The sequence below is a fragment of the Sander vitreus genome, chromosome 13 (assembly GCF_031162955.1).
Source record: "Sander vitreus isolate 19-12246 chromosome 13, sanVit1, whole genome shotgun sequence".
In the NCBI taxonomy this organism is placed as follows: Eukaryota; Metazoa; Chordata; class Actinopteri; order Perciformes; family Percidae; genus Sander; species Sander vitreus.
In genome coordinates, this window is record NC_135867.1 from 8,836,408 (window position 1) to 8,862,691 (window position 26,284).

A 26,284-nucleotide genomic window follows, 5' to 3' on the forward strand; every position below is an offset into this window, starting at 1 on the left:
CCACCATCTATCGCAAACCCCTTAGTAGGAATACCCTGTTAAGAGCCGACAGCAATCACTCGTCTCATCTAGTCCGCAACATACCAGTGGGCCAGTTTTTTGCGAGTCAGAAGAAATTGTAGCACCACAACTGATTTTATGTCAAAAGCAGCCCATTTAGCGCACCGTTTTGAACGAGGATATGACAAATCTGATATTACAAAAGCATGGGATAGGGCTCTTAGTACAGATCGCGCCTCACTGTTGAAGAAAAAACTTAAGTCACATACATTTTTTTCAACCGGCTACACTCCAGAAGCAGGAAGAATGAAAAATGTTATTTGCAAGCATTGGCATGTTCTTAAGAGTGACTCGACACTCAAAGACATATGCGCCAATCCGCCGTTTATATTTAGGCGTGCTGGCAACATTCGTGACCGATTGGTCCATTCAGATATGTCTAATCCACCTCTGAACACGTGGCTCCCCAATCCACCTCTGGGTTTCTATAAATGTGGTAACTGTGCACAATGCTCTAACTCGACCAATGCGAAGGAATTTTCACACACATTCATGAGGTTGTTTGTTTCATTTTCCTGACAATTGAGAACTTTTTCCAAATGTCAAACTTGCCTTGCTTTTTTTTAGTGCTGTAAATACCTTCTTTGAGTTTCCTTTTGACATCATTTGTTGACATTCTGACTGTTTTGTTTTGCTTAATGCGCCTTATAGTTCGGTGCGCTTTATATATGAAAAAAGTTCGAAAATAGACCATTCATTAAGAGTGCGCCTTATAATCCAGTACGCCGTATAGTGTAGAAAATACGGTACACTCGGCACTTTAGAACCTCTAGGTTTAAATGAAGAATTTAATTTAACTTGCTTTCTCTAAAGTCAAAATATGTTAAAGTATAGTATGTAAGATGAATATACTTTTATTTCCATTGTATTGTGAACATTGTATATTTGCTACGTATCAACATTGTTACTTATCAACATTGGTTTTTTTTAATCACTTTTGAACTGTGTGTGGGCATTCGCCCTTTATTGATTGAGTGTAACACCTTGGTTGAGATGGGTGTATCTTCAGGCAACTAATACGCCCCCCTTACGCCCCTGTTGATGATTCTTATTAAGGGCTTCATTGCCAGTTCTTTCCAAGGACTGATGAAGATGTAACTCTACATCGAAACGTTAGTCACTGTTTTGCACCTTAAGTAATAAAACCATCAAGTAAGAAGCCCTGCATCTGCTTTGCACCGGCTATTTTTTGTTATTGAAAGCCTACTTTCCTTCTTTAGGCCAACAACACATTTTCTCGTCATGTCATGCCTGGAAATAGCGACAAAAATAAGGCTTTCTGAAATTTGCTCTCCTCTGTCTCATTTATCCTGCAGACATTTTTGCAACCAATTCTGTACAATACAATGGTTACAATCACATACATTCCTATATACATAATTAGATTAGCTGAACGTGATTTCAGCTAATCTGTCTTTATCTTCTCTGTAGATACAACATAACTTTCAAATTTTTTATTTAATAACATAACAGAACATATAGATTAGATCCAAGTTTTATAGTTCTTAGGTATGTCTGTTATAGACCAGTAAATTGTTCCATTCCCCTGATGAATATGAAGAGGATTATTATGCTGTGTAACTTGTTTTATTTTTGGAAACTGCAGTGGGGACAACAAAGTGAGTCTTAAGGCTTTGAGTGCATTGTGTTTTACTCTTCCACCCAGGTAGACACTCATGGGCAACCTGGGTGTTTGGGCCGTGGCTGTGGCCGCTCTGCTGGGAACCTCAGGGTGCTGGCTGGCTGAAGGGCACAAGAGCAGCAGACGAGGCAGCGTTGGTACAGCCACAATGTCACATACCTCCTCCCAGGAACCACACTCCATGGTAAATATCCTGTACAACTTCCGCGCCCACCCACACACACACACACACAGTACTGGGGGCATGGGAGAAGTCCGATGCATTTTAACTTATTGCTTGGTATACCCATTTTTAATTGTTACATTTCAAACCCAAGACCATGAAGAACAGATGCATGGAATCATTGTAAAACACTCTGAATGTTACTCTGAGGTGTAAACACAGAAAAACACTGACATTTTATTGTATTTTCCCATTTTTCATATACAGTAGCCTGTAGCCTAAATGCATAGGCTACTGTCCTGATATGGACAATCAGGCTGAAATCCACAGGATCTGTCCCTCAGCACTTGGATTTTAGGTTGAAAGCTCAAATGTGATTTCAGTGAATTATCTACCAAATGTTCAAAAGATGGTGCCAAATCACTCTAAAAATGATAAACATACTTTCATAACCCAAAACAATGTCCAGAAACGTTTTTGTGAGGAATTAAAATTACTCTCCAAATTCGCTATAATAATATTTGTCATTGAATATCCCCCTGGAATGGGAGGATGGATCTGCAATTGGCAATTATGTTTTAAAACTGGGACAAATAAACAATAAACAACAGGAACAATAAAATACGCTTTGCTGTCAGTTACAGATGCGATGTTCTGGGTGGCAGTTCAAAAACGGCGCAAGATGCGGAATGCTATAGCTATAGCTACCTAGTTCCGTGATACTAACTAGGCCATTGGTCGAATGTTTGTCAATCCGTTCAGGGACAAACATTACTAAGACTAGCTAAAAACTACTATTGTATTTTGGTTAACATTAGGACCAGTGACTTAGGTTAGGACACAGCTGTGTTGGATTTAATCGGTAGAGTGCATGCTTCCATCATAAAACACGTTGAGTTTCTGCGCATGCGCTGAATTATGCGCATGCGCAGAACGGATTTTACAGGCAGTACGGATCGGGTACTGACAGCTACCCTAACTCAGTTTTCTAAGGTCCAACAGGCTAGCTAGCTAACTAACTAACGTTAGCTAAAGAGCTAGCCAACCTAGCTCTCAACTTTGGACAAAAACTTTCTTTTTGGATGGGACATTAGCTTAATTAAAGTAGCCTACAATGGTGGAGGAATGCACACAGAAGGGTGTATGTTGTGGCATCTAACATTCTACACCTAACTCTGCTCTGTTTAATTAGGTTTTTAATGTACTTTTGTCAATGTAAAACTAACAACACCAAGCAAGTAGCTTTACATCTTCTAACGTCACTTTTTTCTGTGCGTTTAATTTTTAAACTCGGCTTCTGTTTGTTCATATATTTACAACAGTTTTGAGATAATTGCTTAAACACTCATGGGCAGGTTTCTGAATGTGTCTGGTGGCATCTATCGTAATGGCACACAAGAGGGAAAAAAACAAGACTTGCCCTGTAAGCAAACAGGTCCTTGCCAGCAAGAATGATGCCTTTAACAAATGTTCTCTGCATAACAGAAAGATAAAACCCGAACAGGTTCTCAAAAAGACACACAGACAGACACATGCTACACAGCCCTGCGGTTGTCCTAATTCTTTGTGAAATTAAGCATGTAAACCCCCCTGGTCACTTTGGGCTTTGCCAACAGGCTGTGGAACGTAATTTTGCCCTAGTGGTTCTGTCCCCTGAAATCCCTTGACACAAAAAAACAAATTCCCAGGCATTGCCCCCCCCTTCGATTCATCTGGCCAGAATTGGAAGTTAAAAAGCTGTCAATTGGCACCAAAATTTTAAGTCGACCCTGGGGTGAATCAGGCGAATCCGTGAATTTACATGATTATGCAGGATGCATTCTCAAAGCCTTTGGGAATGAATACATTGTGCCAGATTGTATTCCCCCCAAAAAAGCAATACAAAACATGTAAACAGAGGAACAAAACAATATCTTAGGAGTGTAACAGACTGAAAAAAGAAGAGTGAGAAATGTGGCAAAAAAGTCCAGATGAAAGCCTTTTGATATTAACCTTCAGGATTAAATAGATTTAGGAGCTTCTGTTGGTAAGGGCTGATGCCGAAATCGTCAGACAAATTCAGGGAACAGCAAGAGACTTGATTGTTTATGACTAAATTACTAACCCTGCGGTGTTAATCGCGCCATGTCCTGCGTGACGTAGGTATCATCTGGGTTCCCGTGTTTTGACGGAAGTTACAAGTAACTAGTGAGTGAAAGGTTATATGACGCCACTGACAGGCGACTAAAGGAAACGTCCAAAAAAATTAAATAACAGATTTCTTTGGGTTTGAAATTTGGTGGAAACATTTGGGATGGTGTAAGAACACAACTCCTAAAATATATAACATGGGTATAGTCGTTTTTAGACATTTGAATGCAGAAATGTTACATATTGTTCCTTTTAAAGCTACATTGTGTAAGAATTTCTATCATCTAGCGGTGAAATTGTATATGACAACCAACTGAATATTACTTTCTAGCCCCTCCCATTCCGAGCGTGTTTTAACTCCTTCGGTGGCCGTATTATTCCAAGAAGTACGACTTCGTCTGTGAGTGTTCCTTCCAGTGTAATAATAGTTTTACGTTATTTTGGTACCATTTCATTGCTAACATCAGCTATCAGGTTCCCAAACATATGCAAGCTAATGTTAGTAAAGTATCAGTGCTATCGTTAATCTGTATATTGTAAGAAATTAATAGTGTAAGGCAATGTTTACAGTGTAGGAGAGAAGCAACGGAGGTTTGTGTTTTTAATATATTTCTCTGAGCAGTATGAACATTGTCAATGAAACCGAAATTAGCTCTTAGTATCTCCAATGTTTACACGCAGCTGTTCTAACTGTAGCTAGTCTGTGTTACAACTGCAAATCACAACACATATTATTACATGTATGTTACAAAGTAGACAATCCTTTTTCGTCATTGACGTGAGGAAACGTATCCTAGACGTCGTTCTAGCGTTATGCACAACCATGCTATAGTTAGCCAAGCAACTATAAAACTATAGGCAGAATTACCTTTTGAGAAGAAAGCAGCCAACTTTGGCGTCCCTTTTAAAATCCTTGCTCCTTATGAGCTCTTTCCATCTTGGAAAAGCCACTCCAATATTAACTTTGGACTTGTTGCTCTGCCTGTCGCGTTGTCGTTTTAATTCTCTTTTTAACTTCCTTGGCGACTCAGTTACATGTAGGGCTGAATGATTTTGGAAAATAATCTAATTGCGATTTTTTTTTTTCACCAATATTGTGATTGCGATTTAATGTGCGATTTATTTTTTAAGCTCTTTGTCTACTGTATTATTCAACAAAGACAAGCAATAAATCATTGTATATTATGAACAACACAAGATTAGATAGATTAAACAAACTGTTCTTTCGTGGAGGCCAGGCCTGTATATGATGATGAAATTAGGTGATGCATGAATTCATATGAATGACATCTTTTATTTAACTACTTCAGTCACAGTAGTATATTGAGCACTGACCAAGCCTGGAGTAAACGTTCAGTATGAAAGTCAGAAACAAATCACACAAACTAAAGTGCAGATTGCAGAAATATAAAAAAAAAATATGTGGCTTTACCACACTTAGTAGACTATTATTTACTGTAATAAACATATGTAAACATGTGGATTGCACTTTTTAAACACTGTCTTTGAACTTTACTAGACAGTTAAATAAGTATATATGTGTGTGTATATATATATATATATATATATATATATATATATATATATATATATATATATATATATATTTCATCACTCTCTGACTCCGTGGCAGAAATCCTCATATGGTTTCATGAAAGGGGCATCATGTCTTTGGCGATGAACTCCGTTACTGCTTGAGTAATTTTCTCGTTCCGTTTTAAAGTACGTTCATATGGAGTTAACGTTACGCTTTCAAACATTTCGGTGAGTGATGCCTGTCAGGTGGTATTTTGCTTACTTGACAAACTTTTAGCATTTTAGCCATGCAACTGTCGTAGATGGCTTTGTGTTGTGTTTTTTTTTAGGGCTGTCAATCGATTAAAAAATGTAATCTAATTAATTACATACTCTGTGATTAATTAATCGAAATTAATCACATACATAATTAACGGTGCCTGAACCAATACTTTTTAAGAAAGTAAAAAAAGAAAAGAAAAAAAAAGTACTAAACAACAGTTGGTGACATTAAAGAACAGCTTGTTTATTGCTAAGGCCATATGGTCAAAATTAAATGATTTAATAATAATGTATAACAATAACTTATTTCACTAGTAAATTGCTGTTGAACGACAAAAACAACCACCAGATGGGAAAAGGACATTTACAATAACTTCAAATGCACCACGAAGCTGTAGTTTACCAGTTTCATTGAATGCACCGTCTGTGTTTTTTCTCCGACGGCAGCTGCAGATTGTTACATCCCGGTGTTGAATCCTCTACAGTAAAACACAGTCAAACTTTACACCGTTTAGCATTAGCTGTCAGCATTTTAACCGTTTTTAATCCAGCTACTAGCTAGCGGTAGGTAACGTTAGCTGCTGTCGAGTATAGTGTTAACTAGCGTCACGTGCAGCGGTGTTTGTGTTGCCTGTATCGTCTCAGAGAGAAGTGCAGACATATCAGTGGCACCAGATTTCGGTAGCCAGGGTTGGCAGGAAGAAGATTTTTACAAGTAAATGTTCCAATCAATAATCCAGGTAGCACATTCTCGTCTCCCTCCTTCATTTTACAGTCCAATGGTGGCTAGAACGTCTCCGGGTCAAACGTCAATATGGAATGGATTAATCTGCTTTATATATTTTAACGCGTTATTTTTTTCTCAGATTAATTAATCAAAATGAATGCGTTATTTTGACAGCCCTAGTTTTTTTAAGTGCTGCTGATAAAGGTTCGTAGTGTTACCCCATGAGGTAGCAATGTTAGCAAGACAGGTTTCACAATACCTGAAGCTGCGCATCATCTTCTTTTATTAAACCAAAATAGTCCCACACAAGGGACATACTGTTCCTATTTGGGACTAAAGTTTCCGTCGAGCCTGAGGCCATTGTACAACAGGTCAAAGTACAGCGTAACGTTAGCGTGCCAAGTTGATGCTTTCTCTGCGGAGTGCAGACTGCTTTGCTCTCGCAAGTCACGTGACTCAATCGCAGCCTTTGCTGCAACAGGCTTTCAAATCTGCCGGCAGTCTCAAGTAATCTTCTCCCCCTCCCTGGCACTGAGTGTAAAAGCACAAAAGGCAGAGGTATGTCCCTCTTTGGCCAATGTATTTTAAAGATGGTGACGCAACATGGCTAGTAGCCCAATTCGAGCGACTCGCTCGTATGTATTCTGAATGATTCTGAATGGCAGATTCTACACGTACGAGAATACTTTGATTAGTTGGTGGAAGTAATTACACATGAATGAGCACATATTTGTGACAGAACAAAGGTTTTTTTTGCTAAGAACCAACTCAAAAAATTACACAATAGAGTTTTAAAGCTGAAGAAAACAATTCAGGCATACAGAGCATGCGCAATGGTTATCATTATATGAAGCAATAATACTCCTTTCTACTATAACAGTGTGGTAGGTGATACTTTCTGTGCTCAGCAAAACCCTCTGGTACGTTTCAGTAACTGCTTTCTAATACTGAGTTACCTACTATGTGTTAAACACAGTAAGGAGCATCAGTCATTTAGGCAGTGTATAAGCTGTCGAGTAATAAAGGTGGACACAGAAAGTAATGTTTGCTGAGCTTACGAGTAGTTGGTGAAGCAGTACAATATGAGAAGATCTGGTCGTAAAATCCATATTTGAAAAATAAGTGTCACAACCATAAATACGAAACAAAATCCTGGGTAGTAGCAGTACGGTGAAAGGTGGGTGTTCATAAATAGATCTTGGAATACATTAAACCTAAAATATAATCTAACTGGTATGCCTTAAAGAAACCACTAAATAGATGCTGTTTCAAGGTAGTAAAGCTAACAGAATGTTGATAGAATTGTTTCCACCTACCCTTGTGTGCTTTGTGTAGGGAAGTGATTAGCACATTGTAAGTGCTGTATCTGGTAGCATATAATACATGTAAAAATTAGTGAAGCTGTTTATCGTGCCAGTGAGCATCACTGACAACATGAATCACTCCTGCTAATGATGCTGGAAAAAGATGGAATTTGTTGTTAGGTTTTAGTTCTATTATGGGATTCATCAAAGTGACCGTATGCCTGTAAATGTATTACTGCATCCATTGCCAATTTTGTCTTGTTCTTTTGGCTCCTTTTTAATTTAGCTCATTAAGTTACTTGCTGGTGCACGGATAAATTACTGTTTGATAAGACAGGTCCCTTCTTTCTAAGCAACAGACATCAGGGAATACGTATCGAATGTAGAAAGCTGATCTCTTGTTAAAACACAGACACTGATAGATTCAGCTTTCCATTCCTACACCCTCTCTGGCCGCCTCTTCATCCTTATCAGGCAGTATCTTGAAAAAGGTCAAAGTATCAATATGCTCCACATATCAAACAAAAACTGAAGCAAAAATACACATACTTTAACAAAAATATTGAAATTGCAACGCTGTGTTGGCATACAGGAAGCTAATTCGTGCAGAGAGTTTGGTTGTTGACTGGGATTAAGAGTCAGAGAGAGATGGAGAGAGAGTAAGTGGGCACATGAAAACATATGGGTCCTTGAATGAAGAGGGCATAGCAGCACATATAAGAGAGCAAGGGGGTGGAAAGCATATTCAAGCACACTTTGTAACAGACACATCTTAGCTTGAATTGCCCTGCTGTTCAAATTGCATTCCCACAAAATGTCAGTCTCTGTGGCAGCAATGTCAGATTCTTGTCTTGTTTAAATGGCCTCCAAGATGGAGGCATGTAGCACTAAGACATTTGTTTGTACTAGTTTTTAGAGGCTATAACAATCTTTTTGAGTTTGTACACTCTGATGCTATCACAAAACCTGAATAAAGTATGCAAACTTGAACAGACCGTGACATCAATGAAATTACACTTCTGTGAGATTTGGACTGTGTATTTATTTAAATTTAGCTCACAGTACCATGACTGCTTCTTAAGTATGTGAAGCCACAGTAGAGGTACAAATTTAGGTTTATCAACTCTTGCCATGTTATGCCATAGCCACGGAAAATATTAGTTTCTGACTCACTTGCATGGTAAAATCGCGTAACAGCACAACATTTAATTCACTAATGCTTTAAATTATTATGCAAGGTAAAACGGCAGGTAACCATAGCAACAGTAATGCTGCTTGATACAGACCTATCCGTGAGATAAACCAAATGCAAGAAAACTGAAAACTAGATCACTATATGTCTTGTATTTCTGTGGTAGGTGGCCATGGTCGAGTACAGTAATTATCTGTCTTCCATTAGATGCATCCATTTTTCCTTCAGTGCATATAACTTGCTTCTCGCAGGTTGAAGTAGTTAAATCCCCTTCGATTGTGTTGAAATACTTCTTACATTTAAAGCCAATTGATGGCATGTGCAAGTCTGAGTAGCCTAGCTCCTGTCCTGAAAAAAACAACAATATATGACATGCCTGAGACATGAAGTGACTATGCTATAAGAGTGGAAATGAAGGGATCTTCAGTCAAACAAAAACAGCCTCACCGGTAATTTCCACTGGATGCGTAACGGCTGCGGATCCGCTCCGGAACGTCGGCAGAGTCATTAGGTTTCCATTAAAGTCAATGTGTGTATTTCCACTGATTTCGGCTGCGTTCCGACTGCGTCCCAGCTCTGGCGGTCCGCAGCCCTCCGGAGCATATTTCCCTGCACTACACCTTGAAAACACAGCACAGAGTTGTTTCCCATCTACTCTTCTGGATGGAAACAAACTGTTTAGTTTTATGGTTCTATTCAACGTGAATTCGCGAGATATTGTGGGTCCTCGTGACTACAGCTGTCTGTCATGGCCGCAGCCGTGCCGCAACAAATCCGGACCTAGTGGGTATTGACGGACGGCGGAGCACGCGGCCGTTCCGCAGCGGAGCTGGTCCGCAGACGTTCTGCATCCAGTGAAAATCCGGAGTCAGGCTTAAGAGTTTAGAAGGCATTGCATCTCTCAGCACCCCTACTGTTCCCATAATCTTATCACATAATCCTAACTGCACTGGACAGTTAGGTTGTACAGTATGTAGTCTATATCCACGACGTTCCACTTCCGGGATTGGTCCGTTGCCACTGGAAATTCCACCGGATGTGACTCTTTTCGCCCGGATGTCTGTTACCTTCCGCTTTCTTTGTGTTGGAATTTTAAACTGCGGTCGATTTATAAGGGCTATGGTTAACTGCTTCTCAGATATCTGTCCAATCTGAGTTTCCTGTTGCACGACTAAAACAACCTTTGAACGTACACGTTCCACCAAAATAAGTTCCTTCCCGAGGCTATTTAGCAGCGGTACCAGGGCTCCATTGCACGCTTAGCGCCGCCCAAAACAATTGTGATTGGTTTAAAGAAATGCCAATAAACCAGAGCACGTTTTTCTCCCATCCCGGAATGCTGTGTGGACTAGCCAGACCCTCTTCTGCAGCGCTGTGGAGGAAGGTCTGGCAATGTGAGACTAGGTTTTATGTAAAAATACACCCATCTAATCAGCCTCTATCATAAAGAGCAATTGTGGTAGAGAAAAGCATCTGATCCCCCCCTAATTGAAACCCAGTGAGTTTGCCTATTTACTTTATTCCTCCACCCACTGAAAGTGTCAATGCAAGTGTTATATTGCAAGAGAAAAATACAAACTGCCTCCTAATTAACTGTGTGAACGCAACTACTTTGCATATAAAGTTAAACGACAGTAGTTGCCTTCAATTACTACTAAACTATTTTATGCCATAAAAATCCCCTGAAGCTAAATGTCACTGTCAAATTCTACTTACCGAAACTGAGTTTTTACTGGCCCCTATACAATTTTTTTTTATTAGTGGTTATCAAATAACGACAAAATCTCAAGTAAATTGTTATATTTCATCTTAATTTACAATAAACACATCATGAACAGTGTCATAGATGAGTTAGGCCTAATGTTCATACTAAAAGTGGAGGCTATTAGTAAAAAAAAAAAAAAACTTAAATATAATTGGAATAATTAACCATTTGTCATTACTTGAATAACCCAGTTTTGTCTTGCAAATGTATGGCCACACTGTTTAGCTGTCTGTTATTTTATTGACCTCTTTTGCCTTGCTTGTCTGTCAAAGCACTTTGTAAACTCTGTTTTTAAAAGGTGTATATAAATAAAGTTATTATTATTATTATTATTATTATTATTACCGGGGACACAGTGGTTTCTATCTATCCTGAATGGGCAAGTGGGTTGTTATATGTACTTGCCTGACATGGCGTTTTACTTGCCCCAGGCCATCGGGCAACCCTTATTGTTGAACCCCGAATGTATAAAAGAAAGCGACAAAAATAACCCTCCAGAGTCATGGTAAAGAGATGACAGTACTTTTGGAAAGAAGCACATAGCCTTTCTTTCACCTCTATGCTTGGTTTGATTCTCTAATCAATTGATCAAACAGCAGCACTCCAGATGATGGAAGGCGGTACTGATGAGCACACTCAATTTTATCCTGCCATCATGAGGAAGCACGCCTGCAATTAAGATGGACAGATGGCAGAAAGAGAGAGGGATAGAAATGTAGAGAGAAAGGAGGAAGCAATGACAGGAGGCACGAACACTACTCTGTTTTTGGTGAGGCTTTCAGTTTTCTGGGAAGCCAATAGGGCCTCGCAGACTCACACGTTTTATCACTGAGCCCCATTACCAGTGACATCTACACTGAACAACTACACTGGGACAAGAACGCAAAATGTCACTACACTTCAATTGGTGCCACATTTGCTGCTTCAGAAGCGATTTTGCATTGAAAGACCTGCTTCTGTTATATTTATAAACGGCATGTCGCTGTCTTGTTTTACCGTTTAAGTTAAATTGTTCAGATCCATTCATGCAGAGAGATATTCACAGTTCTGGAACAGTGTTCAGTGATCAGTAGCTAACAAGCACACAATGCACACTAAGGCTGCACAATATTTTGTTTCATTGTCTACATCGCGATAGTCACATCGCAGGACGTGTGATGTTAATGCTACAACTTTTTTGCTGCTTGATAGAAAAGTTAAGTTTCACCGTTCTCCTTTTACATGATTGTTACCGGCCGACCCTTCCCCTTTAAGACAGGTGGCCACATGGGCAACGTGTGTATGTGACATAAGGTTAGTCCGACAGGGGTTTGTTATGGGAAGTGAGGCTCTGCAGTGTGTAGAAAAGTACTGTAAGCGACAGCTGCTGCAGACACAGTGGTGCACATGATTTTCCATAGGTAGTGAAACTACAGTAGTCAGTGTTTTATGTTGGCTGCAAAGACAAAATCACCTGATTAATGCAACGTTATCACGACGTCTCCCGGCCATTTTTCACTGCAGAGTACCTCCACTTACCGTTTTTCTTTCTATTGGAGTCGAGGCCTTCACCGTCTTTACCACGTCTTTTCAACATTTCTCTTGTGTGCTGTGTCACAGTGTGCACACGGCCCTGCCATCTCATGCCCTGTTATGGGAATTAACGGGGCGTTTAGCTATGCTAAATATGAGCAACGGGCACAAGCTTTCAATTTACGAAGACATTTAAGTTTGTATATGGTTAGAAGATGGCTGTGTCTCATGTGACCTTATTTGTAGGTGCTGTGACTATACAAATCACAACATGTAAATAGGAACATGTTGGTGTTATTTTGTCACTTATTCGAAGCAGTGGGCTAGTTGGAACCGATTACCTTCAGGATCTGTGGTAGGCTAAGCTACCGGTGGAGCCGTCGGACAGAGTTACACCACGCACGGAGATGAGAAGGGTATGTATCGACTTATCTAACTCTGGGGGTTACGGTGAATAAGCTAAAGTCCCAGTAAGTCTGCGTGTTCCTTTAAACCCCCTACCGCTAGATGGCTGTACTGAGACGCACCACTAGTGTCCTTGCCTAACAGTGCCTAGCAGTGCCGGACTTTTTGCTAGAAGCTAACAATGTCGCTATGGCTGAACTTTGGCCTACTTTAGCATATAAACATGTGCTCACTAAGAACCTGTGAACCACAATCCCAAACTGGCAGTTTGATTTTCTGTGTACTGAATTGTTTACCTAAAGTAAACTTCTTTGACTTTTATGCACATCATGTCTTTTTTTTTAGAGATGTTTGAAATTAATCAAATAATCAATACATTGAATCGTGGACATGGACGATGCTGCATCGATAATCGCTTGGGCCATAATCGATTATTTCTGTTTGACAATTTAATGTAGGCCTAACAACATTTCTGTTTACATATTCTGTTATGTTTTGCACATTTAGGAAGTGCCATGTGCTCAGTGCTATGTATCCAATTTAGTTTTTAAGCTTGAAACGCTATGAATTAAATATCCTATATGGCTTTAATAGAAAAATGAATTTGACGCATCGCGATGCATCGAGATATCGAATCGCTGACATGATAATCATAATCGAAATGGGAGTAGTGAAGATTCACACCTCTACTTTTTTAAATATTAGTTTTTCTAAAAATACTTTTGAAAAATCCCAATATATCGCCTTACGCACAGTATCGAAATATATTGCAATATATTGAATCGTTATACGTATCGTATCACCATATTCTTGCCAATATACAGTCCTACAATGCACTGCTAATTTGAGTAGACGATGTACCCTACATTTTAGTCCTGTATACCACAATGCAACGCAGTCATGTTTTCCCGGAGGGAAAGAAGCAGAAGCACCCGCAAAAACTTAAAAGGAAAGCTGGACCAGGCTTTGTCAATGTAACATGTAACATGCAACATGCAACATACAACCTTTTACTATTCAACTGAGTGCTGAGGTTTGTTTCAGGGAAGTATTATAAGTAATTTTGTTTCGCTTTGTTTATATGATGCTGGGCGCGTGGGTGGCTACGTCACACAAATAACCGGCGCATCTACTGGCACAACTATATTTTCAGACAGTGTCCGAAATCTCGTTTGGTCGTTCCCTATATAGTTCACTATTTAAAAAAACACTATATACGGTATAGTGTGTGAGTGAATAAGTGGTTTCGAACACAACTTCTGTATGGCTGTGTAAACAAAATAAAAAATAAAAAACTGTGTGTGGATTAGAGGGGGGCAGGGTAGCCTATATGTAAGGTCTTCCTTACTGATGGATTGTGTTGCACTTATGGATAACAAGCATTTTCGTTGTTGACTTTAGTAAAACATAACCTCAAGTCTGTTTGTTTGATTCTCTCTGCTGTGGCCTCTGCACTGAAGTCTCACTGCTGTCCACACACTAATACTAAACAGAGGAGAGAAAGGCAGAGGCAAAAATTACCATTGAAAACCGGGTTTTAAGTGCCGTTCCTAGTCCACAGCCATGCTTTGCAGAAGTAATTATTGGCGGAAATTCCATTAATTAGGCCTAATCAATTAATTTCTTAATCTTTACTTATTAGCCAATACTATAATGGTCACCTATATATTGTGCATCCTTATTATTTCAAGTGGATGAATAAAAGTATGATTGTAGACTACCTTTTGATACAGCAAATGTATTTTGTTTAACTTTGAATGTTAATATTTATGTACCTCACAGCTGGACATGATTGTCCTCCATGTCATCATACAATCACATCCACACAAAGTATTTGGAAAGCCATGAATGACAGTGACATTTGTTAAGATACATTTAAAGCTGCATGTCAGTATCATACGGTTAGGACTGACCAATAAATCAGTTTATCCTTGTAGGGGTATCCATTGTTTGACATCCTGATAAACATTCCAGCACAATATAGTGACAACTGCCATCTTGCAGCCTTTTGGGAAGTGTATTTCCAATTAGGGTAATTTAATTGACTTTGGGATCTGCCTTTGTACAGGTCTTTGCGTTTTTCTGCTGTCATCCATATCCTCTCTCACTCCCTCTCTGTCTCTCTATTCTTTTCTTTTTCATTCCCTTTCCGTCTATTCAGCGTGTGTTTTCTGTGGTCGTCTTTCCCTGAATCTAGAAAAGCGGAAGAGCCACAGTAACGAGTGGAGCACGAAAAGCTGCAGAAAGGGCTGTTTTTTCTGACTCCTCCAAGCCTGTAATAACCACCTTTTATGTTTGCTCTCTGTTTGCAGGAGAAGGGGAAAGCAGACGGGAACATCGATCAATGTGAGTACACTTACTGTGTTCAAACCAAACAGAATTTTTCAAAATATGACCATGTTGTGTTCCATGACAAACTCTTTTTTTTTCTGCTGTTATTGGGCATTCACTTTTAGTTTTCAAATCTAAATTGCTTTCATGAAACGGACCATGCAGCCTGTTATGGATACGATCTCTGATGATGATATAAATATGACAATCTGAAAATTCCCACTTTGCATCACATGTATTGCTCTACTCTCCTCTGAGGAAATGTTTGAAAGCATGGCAAATTTAAAAACATATCAGTTGTCAGTGGATGCCAAGAGATAATCTACATATCAGGTGTGGGACTGGCAGGCAGTAGTTTGTCTATTCAGCTGCAGTTTACACCATCAGAGAGAAAACAATAGTATAGTTTAAAACAAGGAAGATTTTTATTAGTGTGAAACTCCACTCCAACATGTCCTGTCATTCTTCCCCAACTCAACAGACATCAAGTAGAATCACCTGAAATCACTCATTCCAACTGACAACCCTTCTATAAGTTGAAAAATATATTTGTCAGGTGAATAATTATTTAGTTGTAAACCATCTTCAGTCCCCTGTCAGAAATTAGTAAGTAAGTAATGTTTGTTTTGGTTGGCCCTCAAGCTCTTTTACGCGGCAGCGATTGCTTAGATAGTTGATGCCCTTTAGAAGTCACATTCTTGACTCCCAAGCCCCACATACTTAGTCTGGCTGTTGAGACGTTAGTAGAGGAATGTAGCAGGACATCACACCAATAACTTGACGAATAATGGCTAATCCGCTCCACCATGTGAGATACAGCTGCCACCACCAGAATTATGATACCAGTACCAATATATAAATCTTATATGTTTATGCTCCCAATCCTGCCAAGTAGTAGTATCAAAACGACCAACCGAGCAATGTGTTTGCCTTGAAAATGTTGTTATGCTCAGTGATGTTAAAGTTTACATCTTTGTTTTCTGTGAGCAACCCACCATGTTTAGTACCTTGCAGACTTTTAACAATTATTGGACTTCACCGAGTTGTTTGTGTTGGACTTTGTGTTGGACTTTTTTACGCTATCACTTTGTGCTTGGTTATTTTTATGCGGTATCTCAGGTATTGATTTTAGACCATATAAATGTAATGAGAAATAATCTGCTCTGCTGCAATTCACATCCAAGAGCTGTGTGTTTTTCAGTCTTTTTCTTGTATTTTTATTCAAGCTCCAGGTGTATGGAGGATATATTTATTCATAATTGAAATTGAAAGTCCAAACAGAAAACGAAGCGAGATCAAATTAAAAATATTATTTTACTACGCTACTAGGAAAAATCATGCCATAATTACATTTTAAAAAGAAAAAGGAAACTGAAAAAGCAAAGTTGAAATATAAAATAATAATTTGAAAATGTAAAGTGCAACGTAAAAAGTGAAATTTAAAATGCAAAGCTTAAATATAAATGCTTAAACTGAAATCTTTGAAATCTTTTATTGAATAATCAGAAACATCAAATGTGAAATGGAAAAGCTTAAATAAAAATACTTAAATTAAAATCTCAAATAGAAAAAAAGAAATCATTTTATTTCAGCCTTTGCACTCAATAATTTTCAATTTGAAGTTTTAGCTTTTGAATTTTACATTTGGTAATTGCCTTTTGACATTTTAAGATTCATCATTTCTATTTCTATTTAACATTAAGGCTTTTCATTTTGAAGTGACGCTTGTCAATTCAAATGAGGAGGCGTGGCCCAACAGCTGGTGGGAGGGTTGAGAGGGTCTCTGAGCTTCACTGGAGGTTCGCAAGTCCGACAATTTCCGTCCGCTATTTCACCACTAAATTCACTTCTGAGAACATTTTAGGCGAGCAATCAACTATGTAGAGTTTGAAAATGGGCAGTTTTACAAAAATTGATGGCCAATTGCACATTTGCTCTGCTTTATTGTTGGACTCTCCAGTCTGACGTGAGGGTGACCAGACGTCCTGAAAAATTGATGTCATTCAATAAAAGATTTCAGCTTTGCATTTTAAATTTGACTTTTTAAATTGCACTTTACATTTTCAAATTATCATTTTACATTTCAACTTTGCTTTTTCAGTTTCCTTTTCTTTTTTAAATTAAATTATGTCAGGATTTTTCCTAGTATCCATCCATCCATCTTTGTCCGCTTATCCGGTATCGGGTCGCGGGGGTAGCATCTCCAGCAGGACTTTTCCTAGTAGCGTAGTAAAATAATAATATTTTTAATTTGATCTCGCTTCGTTTTCTCTTTGGACTTTCAATTTGAATTATGAATAAATATATCCTCCATACCAGGTGTACATAAATACCCACTACAAGTGATGATGAAACAGAATTTCAGTTCAGTATTGAATGCAATCATTCACAGCAATCTTGAAATTATTGTCGTCAATGCAATCAAGGGCTATGGGTGTAATTCAGTCCTTGGTTAGTACAGGTTCATGTTGTTGCAGAGAAGTTGGTCTCAACAGTTACATTTAATGGCAACCAGCAATGTTTGTTTTATATCCTTTGGTTTTTCCACTCCTGGTGGCTTTTCCATCCACTTCAATTGTTTATTAGTTTGAGTGAAAGGTATTGTCATGGAGCTGCATTGGCACTTATTGAGATGAAGTCTTTTTTTTTTTAACTCCATGTTGTGTATGTCCTAAACATTCACATAGGCTACGTTTTTCTTTGCCTGCTAGTGCATGACAGTGAGATTGAGCAGTTTGTGTGCAAGTAACTGTAACAGCAATATTTCCTGACTGCTTTCTATTTCCTTCCTAAGTGACTTCCTCTGTAAGCATTAGGCCCATTATGATGTGTCTTTATCTTCACAGTAAAGAGCTGTTTCTTTGCGTGATTTCTGTGCCTGCTTCTGTTCAACCTAAACATGACCCCAGAGGATTTCTTTAGTTCATGTTTAGTATTCAGCATCTAGTGCATGCAGCATTTGCTTTTTGTTTTTACCTCCTAGATGTTGGTGAGTTGAGAGATTTTTATTTTATTTTTTTTAACATTGTAGTATGTGTAGAAATGTAGCTTTCTAAGTGATAATTGCTTTTCTAGCTATGTCTGCTTTCCTGACTGTTATAATTCAGCTGCAGTAACACACATCCTGATGGAAAACGCAATGTGAGGTGGTTCTATGACCGGCGTTTTCATTATACTCTGCCACACTCCCCACTGATGTTGATGCTGACATGTGCATAGAGAAAAAATGGACACCAATATTGATGGGAATGGGGCTGATAAAAACAAACAAACGTACCTCTGCACTAGGAGCAAAATGCAAAAAGAAATCTCATCTCTATAAACTGCAAATACTTTTTAGCATCTTTTGTTGTACAGTAGCATATAAGCATGTGTTGGCAGAACACGTATTAAGTATGCAGTCACAGGACGATTATGGGAACACCAGAGGGAGAAACGATGGATTGAGCACCATCGATTTGGATTTAAATACACTGGCCTATGTCATTTTTAATATTTGTCTCCAGAGCTTAAAGTCCAAGTGACAAATTAATTTTGTCCTGGATTTGTGCACAGTTGTAATGCCCTGGAGTCGACTGGGGTCTTTCTGTGCTAAATATTTTGGTTCTCCCTGTGTCAGTGTGGGTTATCTTCTGTGCTGTGAATGTGAAGGTTTAATACAGTCTGTGGAAACTGCCCTTGTACAACATTTCATCTACTGATGACCATTGAACAACAAGTTCAGTCAAATCAGTTCTCAGAGTGAGTCATTGCAGTGGACAAGGTGATTGTGGCTGACAGTCACTTCTTTACATCAGCAGTGTGTTTGACTACGTTAATGATCTGTAAGGCAAATGTGTTCGAGGCATCAGCATGGAACAGCAACCGGTGCTTTTTGTTGTATTGTGACTTTGAGATCAGTTAGAATGCATTAGTGTCAAATGAATGAATTCAGATTGCTGAATTTGCTTAATTGAATGAACAATAATAGTATATGTTGTAATACCAGTGGTATACAGAAGCCTATGTCAGGTTTAGAAGATACAATTCTGTGCATAAACAGTATTGATATCCACCATGGCCCCACAGACTGATCAGACGCCAGCAGTGTTTCCCACACAGACTAATTTGTGGCGGTGCGCCATACAATCAACACCAGCCGCCACATATTGCGTTTCGTTATTCTTTTTTAAATTTTTTTAAACACATTCGTTCAGCTGCATTGCCTTTCCCTGCTCTCCTCCGTCTCTCTGTCGCTCAGGCGTCACACACACACACACACACACACACATACACACACACACACACAGCTTCTGCTTCCGTGCACAGCTTTTGTCTCCATCGACACGATAGAAGACGGCTGGCGAAATTCACAAGTTCGCGAAAGGATCTTGTGAACACCTTCACACAATAACACATTAAAAAGTGCTATAAAAAATATTTTATATTCTGAATACAATGTTGTCAGTGTGTTAATGTCCCGACCCGACTCTTAGCAAACAAGCGATTGCGCCTGCTTTTAGAAAGTGAACAAGTCGCAAGTTTGCGGTAAAATGCAGTTGGGTTTTCAAGGTCAAAACACTATATTTAGCAGCTGTTAATCAAATAAACTTATTATAAATAATGTTATGTCATTTTTTTACTCTTACACTGAGTGCTTGCTGCTTCAATCCAGATGAGTATTGAGTAAGTATTTTCCGCAACTGAAAAAGGCACGTGTTGAGGATGAGGACCAGCCTGAATCGGAGGTATCAGTCTGAAACAGAGCTGAACAGTCCGACCAGTGTAATTAGTTATGTTATTAATTTGTTTACAATATTTTCAGGCTTCAACCAGTGCTGCTGAAGCAGAAAGAGAGAAAAAGATAGATTTGTTCGGCATTGAAGAAAGAGTAGGAAAGGAGGACAGCATCCAACAGTGTGTCCTCCTCAGTTTTTGATACTTGATTGTTACGAAAATAAGTATTCACCCCCACCCCCCATTTTTTTAAAAATGTATATATGTCACTCCATATACGTATACCAGAGATAAAAGTGATGCAGTAGTAAAGTCAGGGAAGGGGAAACATTTCCACGAGCCGACAGTTAGGCCTGTAATGTGTCTGCCCTGTCATTTGAGGACAGCCGCTTTAATATTGTGAGCTTTTTCCCCACTTAGTGTGTGCTGATTTCCCTCTTGAGACTAATTATCCGCTGCCTGTTTGTATGCTAAACTAGATCCACTGGCAAAATCAGGCAATTGGATTTAATTTTCTTGTTTTGCTCTCCTTTTCCTTGGATGATGATCAGTGTAGCTCTTTGGGATAGTCTGCTTTCACGGCCATTGGCTGGTTGATTCTCCTCCTTTCAATTTTTTCACTTTACCCTTTTTCTTTCTTCCTATATTCTGTCTTTACCTTTTGCTCTACCTCTCCTTTCATTTGGGCCATCCCTTATTTTCACTCATCCTCTCCATCTTTGGCAAACCTTTTATTGTGGCGTCTACGCTCCTCATTTTGAGACAATGACATTAATCAAATTGGCCCAGTTTTACCTCTGGAATGCAGATGTTACTTGTGAAAATTGCTTTCGTGCAAACATTGTATCTGAAGGTTTTAAGCTAGCTAGACAAAAAATCTCAGTAAGTGACATTTTACTGGCTGGTGATGCACAGACATTCTTGGTCAAAATGCCACAGTCTGGAACATATGCAGTCATTATCACAGAGTGGTCTTCTTCTCACAGTGTGTTATTGTTATCAGTGGGATCTATATAGAAAATTTTAATATTGCCCATTTGTCTTCCCAGGGAATGGTGATTAATCTGGCCTTGAGTGTTTAATTTATGAACCTTTGCGGAGGCCTAATCAGAGTTTGTAACCGTCACAAATTAAACAATAGGAAGAGGCAAAAGCAAGTTAAGCAGTCCTGTGGATCATTTAGATTGTAATTGGGTGAGAATTAGATGGGACAAGGTTGACAGAGAGACTCTCTAATAAGCAGCAAATGACTGGGGAGAAAGCTTGGAGGAGGAAAAGAGGAGAGAAAGTTCAGAGAAGCAGGAATAAGGGAGCAATAAGGGGGAAGGGACAGGGAAATATGTTTTGAAAGTCTCAAACTCAATTAAATCGGATGTTTTAATTTTTTTTTAGCATTGTGTGACCTATTGCCATATTGACTTACATATTGTGCTTGTCTGCTTCACTGTCAATACAATATGAGAATATTTATAGGTTTATAACGCTAACTGAAATCAACGGACAGTCGCAGCATCTCTACTTTGTGTCTAAAAAAAAAATGGCCAGATGGCCAGTGTGTTTGTGTCAGAGGATGACCTGGGAGAAAGATATTTAAAAAAAAAAAAAAATTGGAGTGACATGAAGAAGGACAAGCAGAAGGTAGATAATTTACAAAAATTCCAAAAGAAGTAGTTGAGAGGAAAATGGGACCACATGATAAAAGCAAGGCACGAAATAACAGGATAGGATGGAAAACCTTGTTTTCAGCTCAAAAAATCGGTTATGTTTTATTTTAATATTTGGAGTTTGAGATTCCCAAGACTTCCAACATTGTCTTAGGGGACATTTTCCTGAAGTCATTATGACCTGGAACAAATGTATCTGGCTTTTCCGAATTGCTTCAACTGCATGACCACACTGCCTAGCAACATTCCGCCTAGAATTGCTGATGCCTCCACAGTCAGACGGCTTCCTGATAGCTCTACTGTCACATAATAAAAGAGAAGAATATGAGGTAGGAGGAACAGGGGGGGTGACAGTGCAGAGCAGAAAATTGTACAGTTATGGAAGACGGGATTAAAATAACGAGAGAGAAAGCAAACTTGCGGTATAAAGTGCCAAAAAGGCTTGTTTTAATTTGTGTTCTCCTGCTGCCTCGCTGCAGACATTTACCTGCCATTTCCCAAGTAAACATAGAAAATGTGGAAAGACAAACTTGTGAATTTGCTGTGAACATTAAAATGTACTCTTAAAGTGCTCACATTATGCTCATTTTCAGGTTCATAATTTTATTTAGAGGTTATATCAGAATAGCTTTACATGGTTTAATTTTCAAAAAACACCATACTTTTGTTGTACTGCACATTGCTGCAGCTCCTCTTTTCACCCTGTGTGTTGAGCTCTCTGTTTTAGCTACAGAGTGAGGCATCTCACTTCTGTTCCATCTTTGTTGGGAGTCGCACATGTGCAGTAGCTAGGTAAGCACTGCTAGCTAGTCAGCTGCAGAGTATGAGGGCGTGCCATGCTAGTAGCTAGGCGAGCATTATAACGTGTGTTACAAAGTGACGCACGTTTGTCACGAAGTAAAGGCTGGACTACAGTAGAGCTGTTTGGAGCGGTTTGTGAACAGTGTTTTCTGTTGGAGATGGTAACGCCCTTTTTGGGCTTTTTCACTTTGTAAACCTATTACATGCACAAAAAAGATATATAACACAATAAAGGAAAGGGGAAAAAGCCCCAAAGCATAATATGAGCACTTTAAGTAATGAATGAATGGCTGGTCAAGTGAGTATGAGGAAATCTTTCGCTGATGTGATGAAGACAGCTTGTGATGTTGATGAATGCTCTTGTGAGTAAACGATGGCTGTTGGCCAGTTACTAATTAAATAAAACAGCTAATGTCTTCAGCAGTCTATTGCAGGTATCTGTTGTATGATGAGTGTTGGTGTTAATGGGATTGTTATGTGTTAAGCAGTCTTAAAGTGATGGAAGTGATAGAAGTTAAGTGTAATAGCCAGGGAGTCACAGTAAGACAAAATATGAAAAGCTGTTGTGTGGGCAAGGCACGCTTTTGAATAAAATCTTTGCTTTACATAAGACATAGAGACATTAAGACAATATATAAAAGAGACAACAGATTATACTGTATAAAACACATATACAATTTAATACAAAATGTAAATAGGATTTTAAGAGTAAAATAAAATTAATGATTAAAGAAGAAAATAAGCTAAAATAGATTAAAACAGATTTAATAGTAAAAAGTTGCAGTGCTATGCAAAACAGGAATGAATAGTCCCACATTTGAATTAATAAAAGGCAGTGACCTAGTTCAGTGTGGTGGAATCCAATCCACATTCATGCCAACACATGGACTGCCTGACATAAACCTCCACAGATCAATACATGTCCTTGTATGTCTGCAACCTGACCTTACCACATACACCTCGCACAAGTTAATGGCTCACAAAGTCAAGGCCCAAACCCCTTCGAACCTGATATCCAAGCCTGAAGACCTCCAACATGATCCAACACATTCGAAGGAAGGATGGTCCTATTGCAATTCCGGCTGTAAACCAGCCATCTAATGTGAAGCAGTGCGATCATTGGAGAACCGTTGGGTTGTGCAACAAGTACCACTAATGCATTAGGATCAATTGCACTAACGTATTGCCAAATTCTGAAAAGAAATGCATATATATTGTTCCTTCTGGACTGAAATAGTTGATTGTTTTCTGTGTTTAAAAACAAAAAGTTAATGGAGGTTTTTGCCAAGTTGGCAATTATACAGATGGTCCGTGGTATTGTTTAAACTAAATATAGCTCTAGTGTGTTGTAATTTGTTTTACTTCATGACTTCTAGTCTGCCTCTTTACATTTAGGAAGTTTTTTAGAATTCAGTTCTCATTCATAGTTCATAGTTTTCATTGATATAGTGGCATGTGTCACATAGCTCTCCGCTGAGAGCGCTGTCAGCGGAGAGCCACAAGCAGAAAAGAAGAGCAGCTTAAAACGCACATGCTAGTACAAAGTTAGCACTAGCAAGTCAACTAGCAGTTAAGAAATAGATTGTATAGCCTATTTTCCTTTTCGTCATGCAAAAATCATTTTTTAATAACTTTTTTACTTTTTATTGCTTATTTATTTAAGCAACTAATCCATACTGCATACATGAGGTGAGAGAATGAGTTGTATACCACATATACTCTCAAGGTGATAACAAAGTTATCTTTGTGATAACAAAGATAACTTCTTTTACAAGGTTTGCAGGTGTTTAGACAGTGTAAGGGAAGATGTGATGACGAAAAAGATTACAGAGCAGATGTATAGTTGGAGAAGTCATAGAGTTGAGGGGTTATACTGTATAATGCACGGGGGAAGTGTGATGTTATCACCTCAAACTGTATTCAAGGTTGAGGAGGAAATCATTAAATCACTAGGTGAGAAACAAAACCCACTCACATTTTAAATTTTTTCGGTCACTGATTTCTAACTTATAGAAGCAACATAAATTAAATGAACAACACTGGAATGTAAAGTAATATGTTACTCTGCTGAATGTGTTAAAATGTTTTAAACTTGAATCACTTAATTTGCACATTTTTCTCCCTCTCTGAGATTCTTAATCAGTTTGAGCATGCTGTGTATCAAGGAGAATTGAGCTTATGCATGTTCTCTCCTGTATATTGTTCACACTTCATAAACACTAGGGCTAACCAGTTTAGGGAGCTCTCGTACGTAAGAATGTCATGCAGATTACTCACCTCGAGACATCCTGCATAATTAGAATGCAAAAAAGAAAAAAAAATGCTGAAAGTTGTAAGTCACTATCTCAGTCTCATCGTAAATCTCTGTGAAATGTGATTTCATTAAGCTGTACAGCAATAAAGATTACCAAGCGAAACGTTCATTGAGTCATTGAGGACTTAATCAAAATAGTAAAATGAAACAGGCTTTGCTAAAATCGACCCACCTTTTTATAGACGTGGTTACAAAGTTAGAATATCTTCTAGTAAAGTTATGATTTGCAACATAAATCTCACAATTTTCACATCGTAATGAACCTAAATTTGATCGGGCCAGGAATGGTGTTCATTTTCTCTCTGATCTAATTCACAGACAGCCACAGTTTCCCGCTGTGATAATTTTTGCCAAAAAGTCCATGTTAAGCGTGCCTGCAGATACTGCTGAAGGGCTTAAGGAGGGCACACAGCCTCTCCAGGGACTAAGAGGGACTGACAGTGGCACTCTGAATAACACTTTACTCTCACTGGGACAATCTGCACCAGTGGGCCTACTTGGATGCACACAAAAACACACACACATGCTGAAGTACAGATACAGGGACTGAAAACAGACAGACGTTATGTGGAGAAAGCTGTGCTGGAGGAATCAGCAGGCGAAGATAGACATTTATTTACAGGGGATAAGAGCACCCTCACAGATTCATTTTGATTTTTAATGAATTTGATATACAGTATATCACTGCATTATAATGCTTCCCTATTTGGCACAGGAAAACACAGCTAATGTGACAGCTATTTGCATACGTCTAAAGAGAGAGAGAAAAGAATATGGCATATGGTTCCACAGATTTTTCACCAAAAATTCTGACCCACTTTTTTTACACCTCTTTAACATGTGATGATATATTTTTACACCCTTTTAAAATTAGTTAGTGGTTGAATTATGGTGTCCTGATAAAGAATGGTGCTGTTTTTCTCTCTCTGTCTCCCAGTTATTGTTTGTCCCTGCAGTACCCTGCCGTTTGCCTATACTGCCTAAGCCAGCAGCTGGCCCTGCCAACATCTCAATCTCATGCTGAAAGGCCTGGAACTAATGATGACTTTCATTAACAATTAATATTTTTTTTGGATTAATTGATAAATCCATTAGTCTCCAAAATGTCAAAAAACTGTTTTTTGGTTTCTCACAGCCCAAGGTGACATGAGTGGCTTGTTTTGTCCAACTGATTCATTTTCTGCTTATCAATTAATGAACTAATCTTTTGTGTACTACAAATTATGCTTGTGTCCAAAATCTCAGTTAAATTTAATATTTATTTGTTGTCTGATTTATTAAGGGGTTCTTCTTTAAACCACAGGAACCAAATTAGCCTTCTGTTTACCATTTTGTATCATCTGATTACTGTAATTATCTGTAATTCTGCTTATGTTTTACGTATAACTCACTGGAGGTCAACTCCTGGAAGATACCAGATGCTGCTGTGTGAGCACAAGCATCAATGCAAACCCTTTCAGATCCATTCTTTACCTTCATCCCCATGATTTTTACTGCCTTACCCATCAACAGAAGACGGCTTTATGAGCTGAGAACAAAATTATTGCTTTTGAATTCAGATTACATGCCTCTGCGCTCAACTCTTTCTTTTCCTCTCTACTTGTCTCTCTACTTCTGTGTACACACACTGTGGTGCACATAGAGCCCCACAGTGTGCACACACACACACATGCGCGCGCACACACACACACACACACACACACACACTGTGGTGCACATAGAGCCCCACATACACATTTATATACAGTACACTGTATATGC

General features: G+C 38.7%; 1 protein-coding gene across 1 annotated transcript in view; it reads left to right on the forward strand.

Annotated features, from left to right (window-relative positions):
- The first annotated feature begins 1,736 nt into the window (after positions 1–1,736).
- Positions 1,737–26,284, forward strand: part of fstl4 (follistatin-like 4) — a 206,017-nt gene continuing 181,469 nt past the window's right edge. The window contains exons 1-2 of the mRNA XM_078266348.1: positions 1,737–1,886; positions 15,010–15,043. Of these exons, the coding sequence (XP_078122474.1) occupies positions 1,737–1,886; positions 15,010–15,043 (184 nt within the window). The remainder of the gene's footprint in view (positions 1,887–15,009; positions 15,044–26,284) is intronic.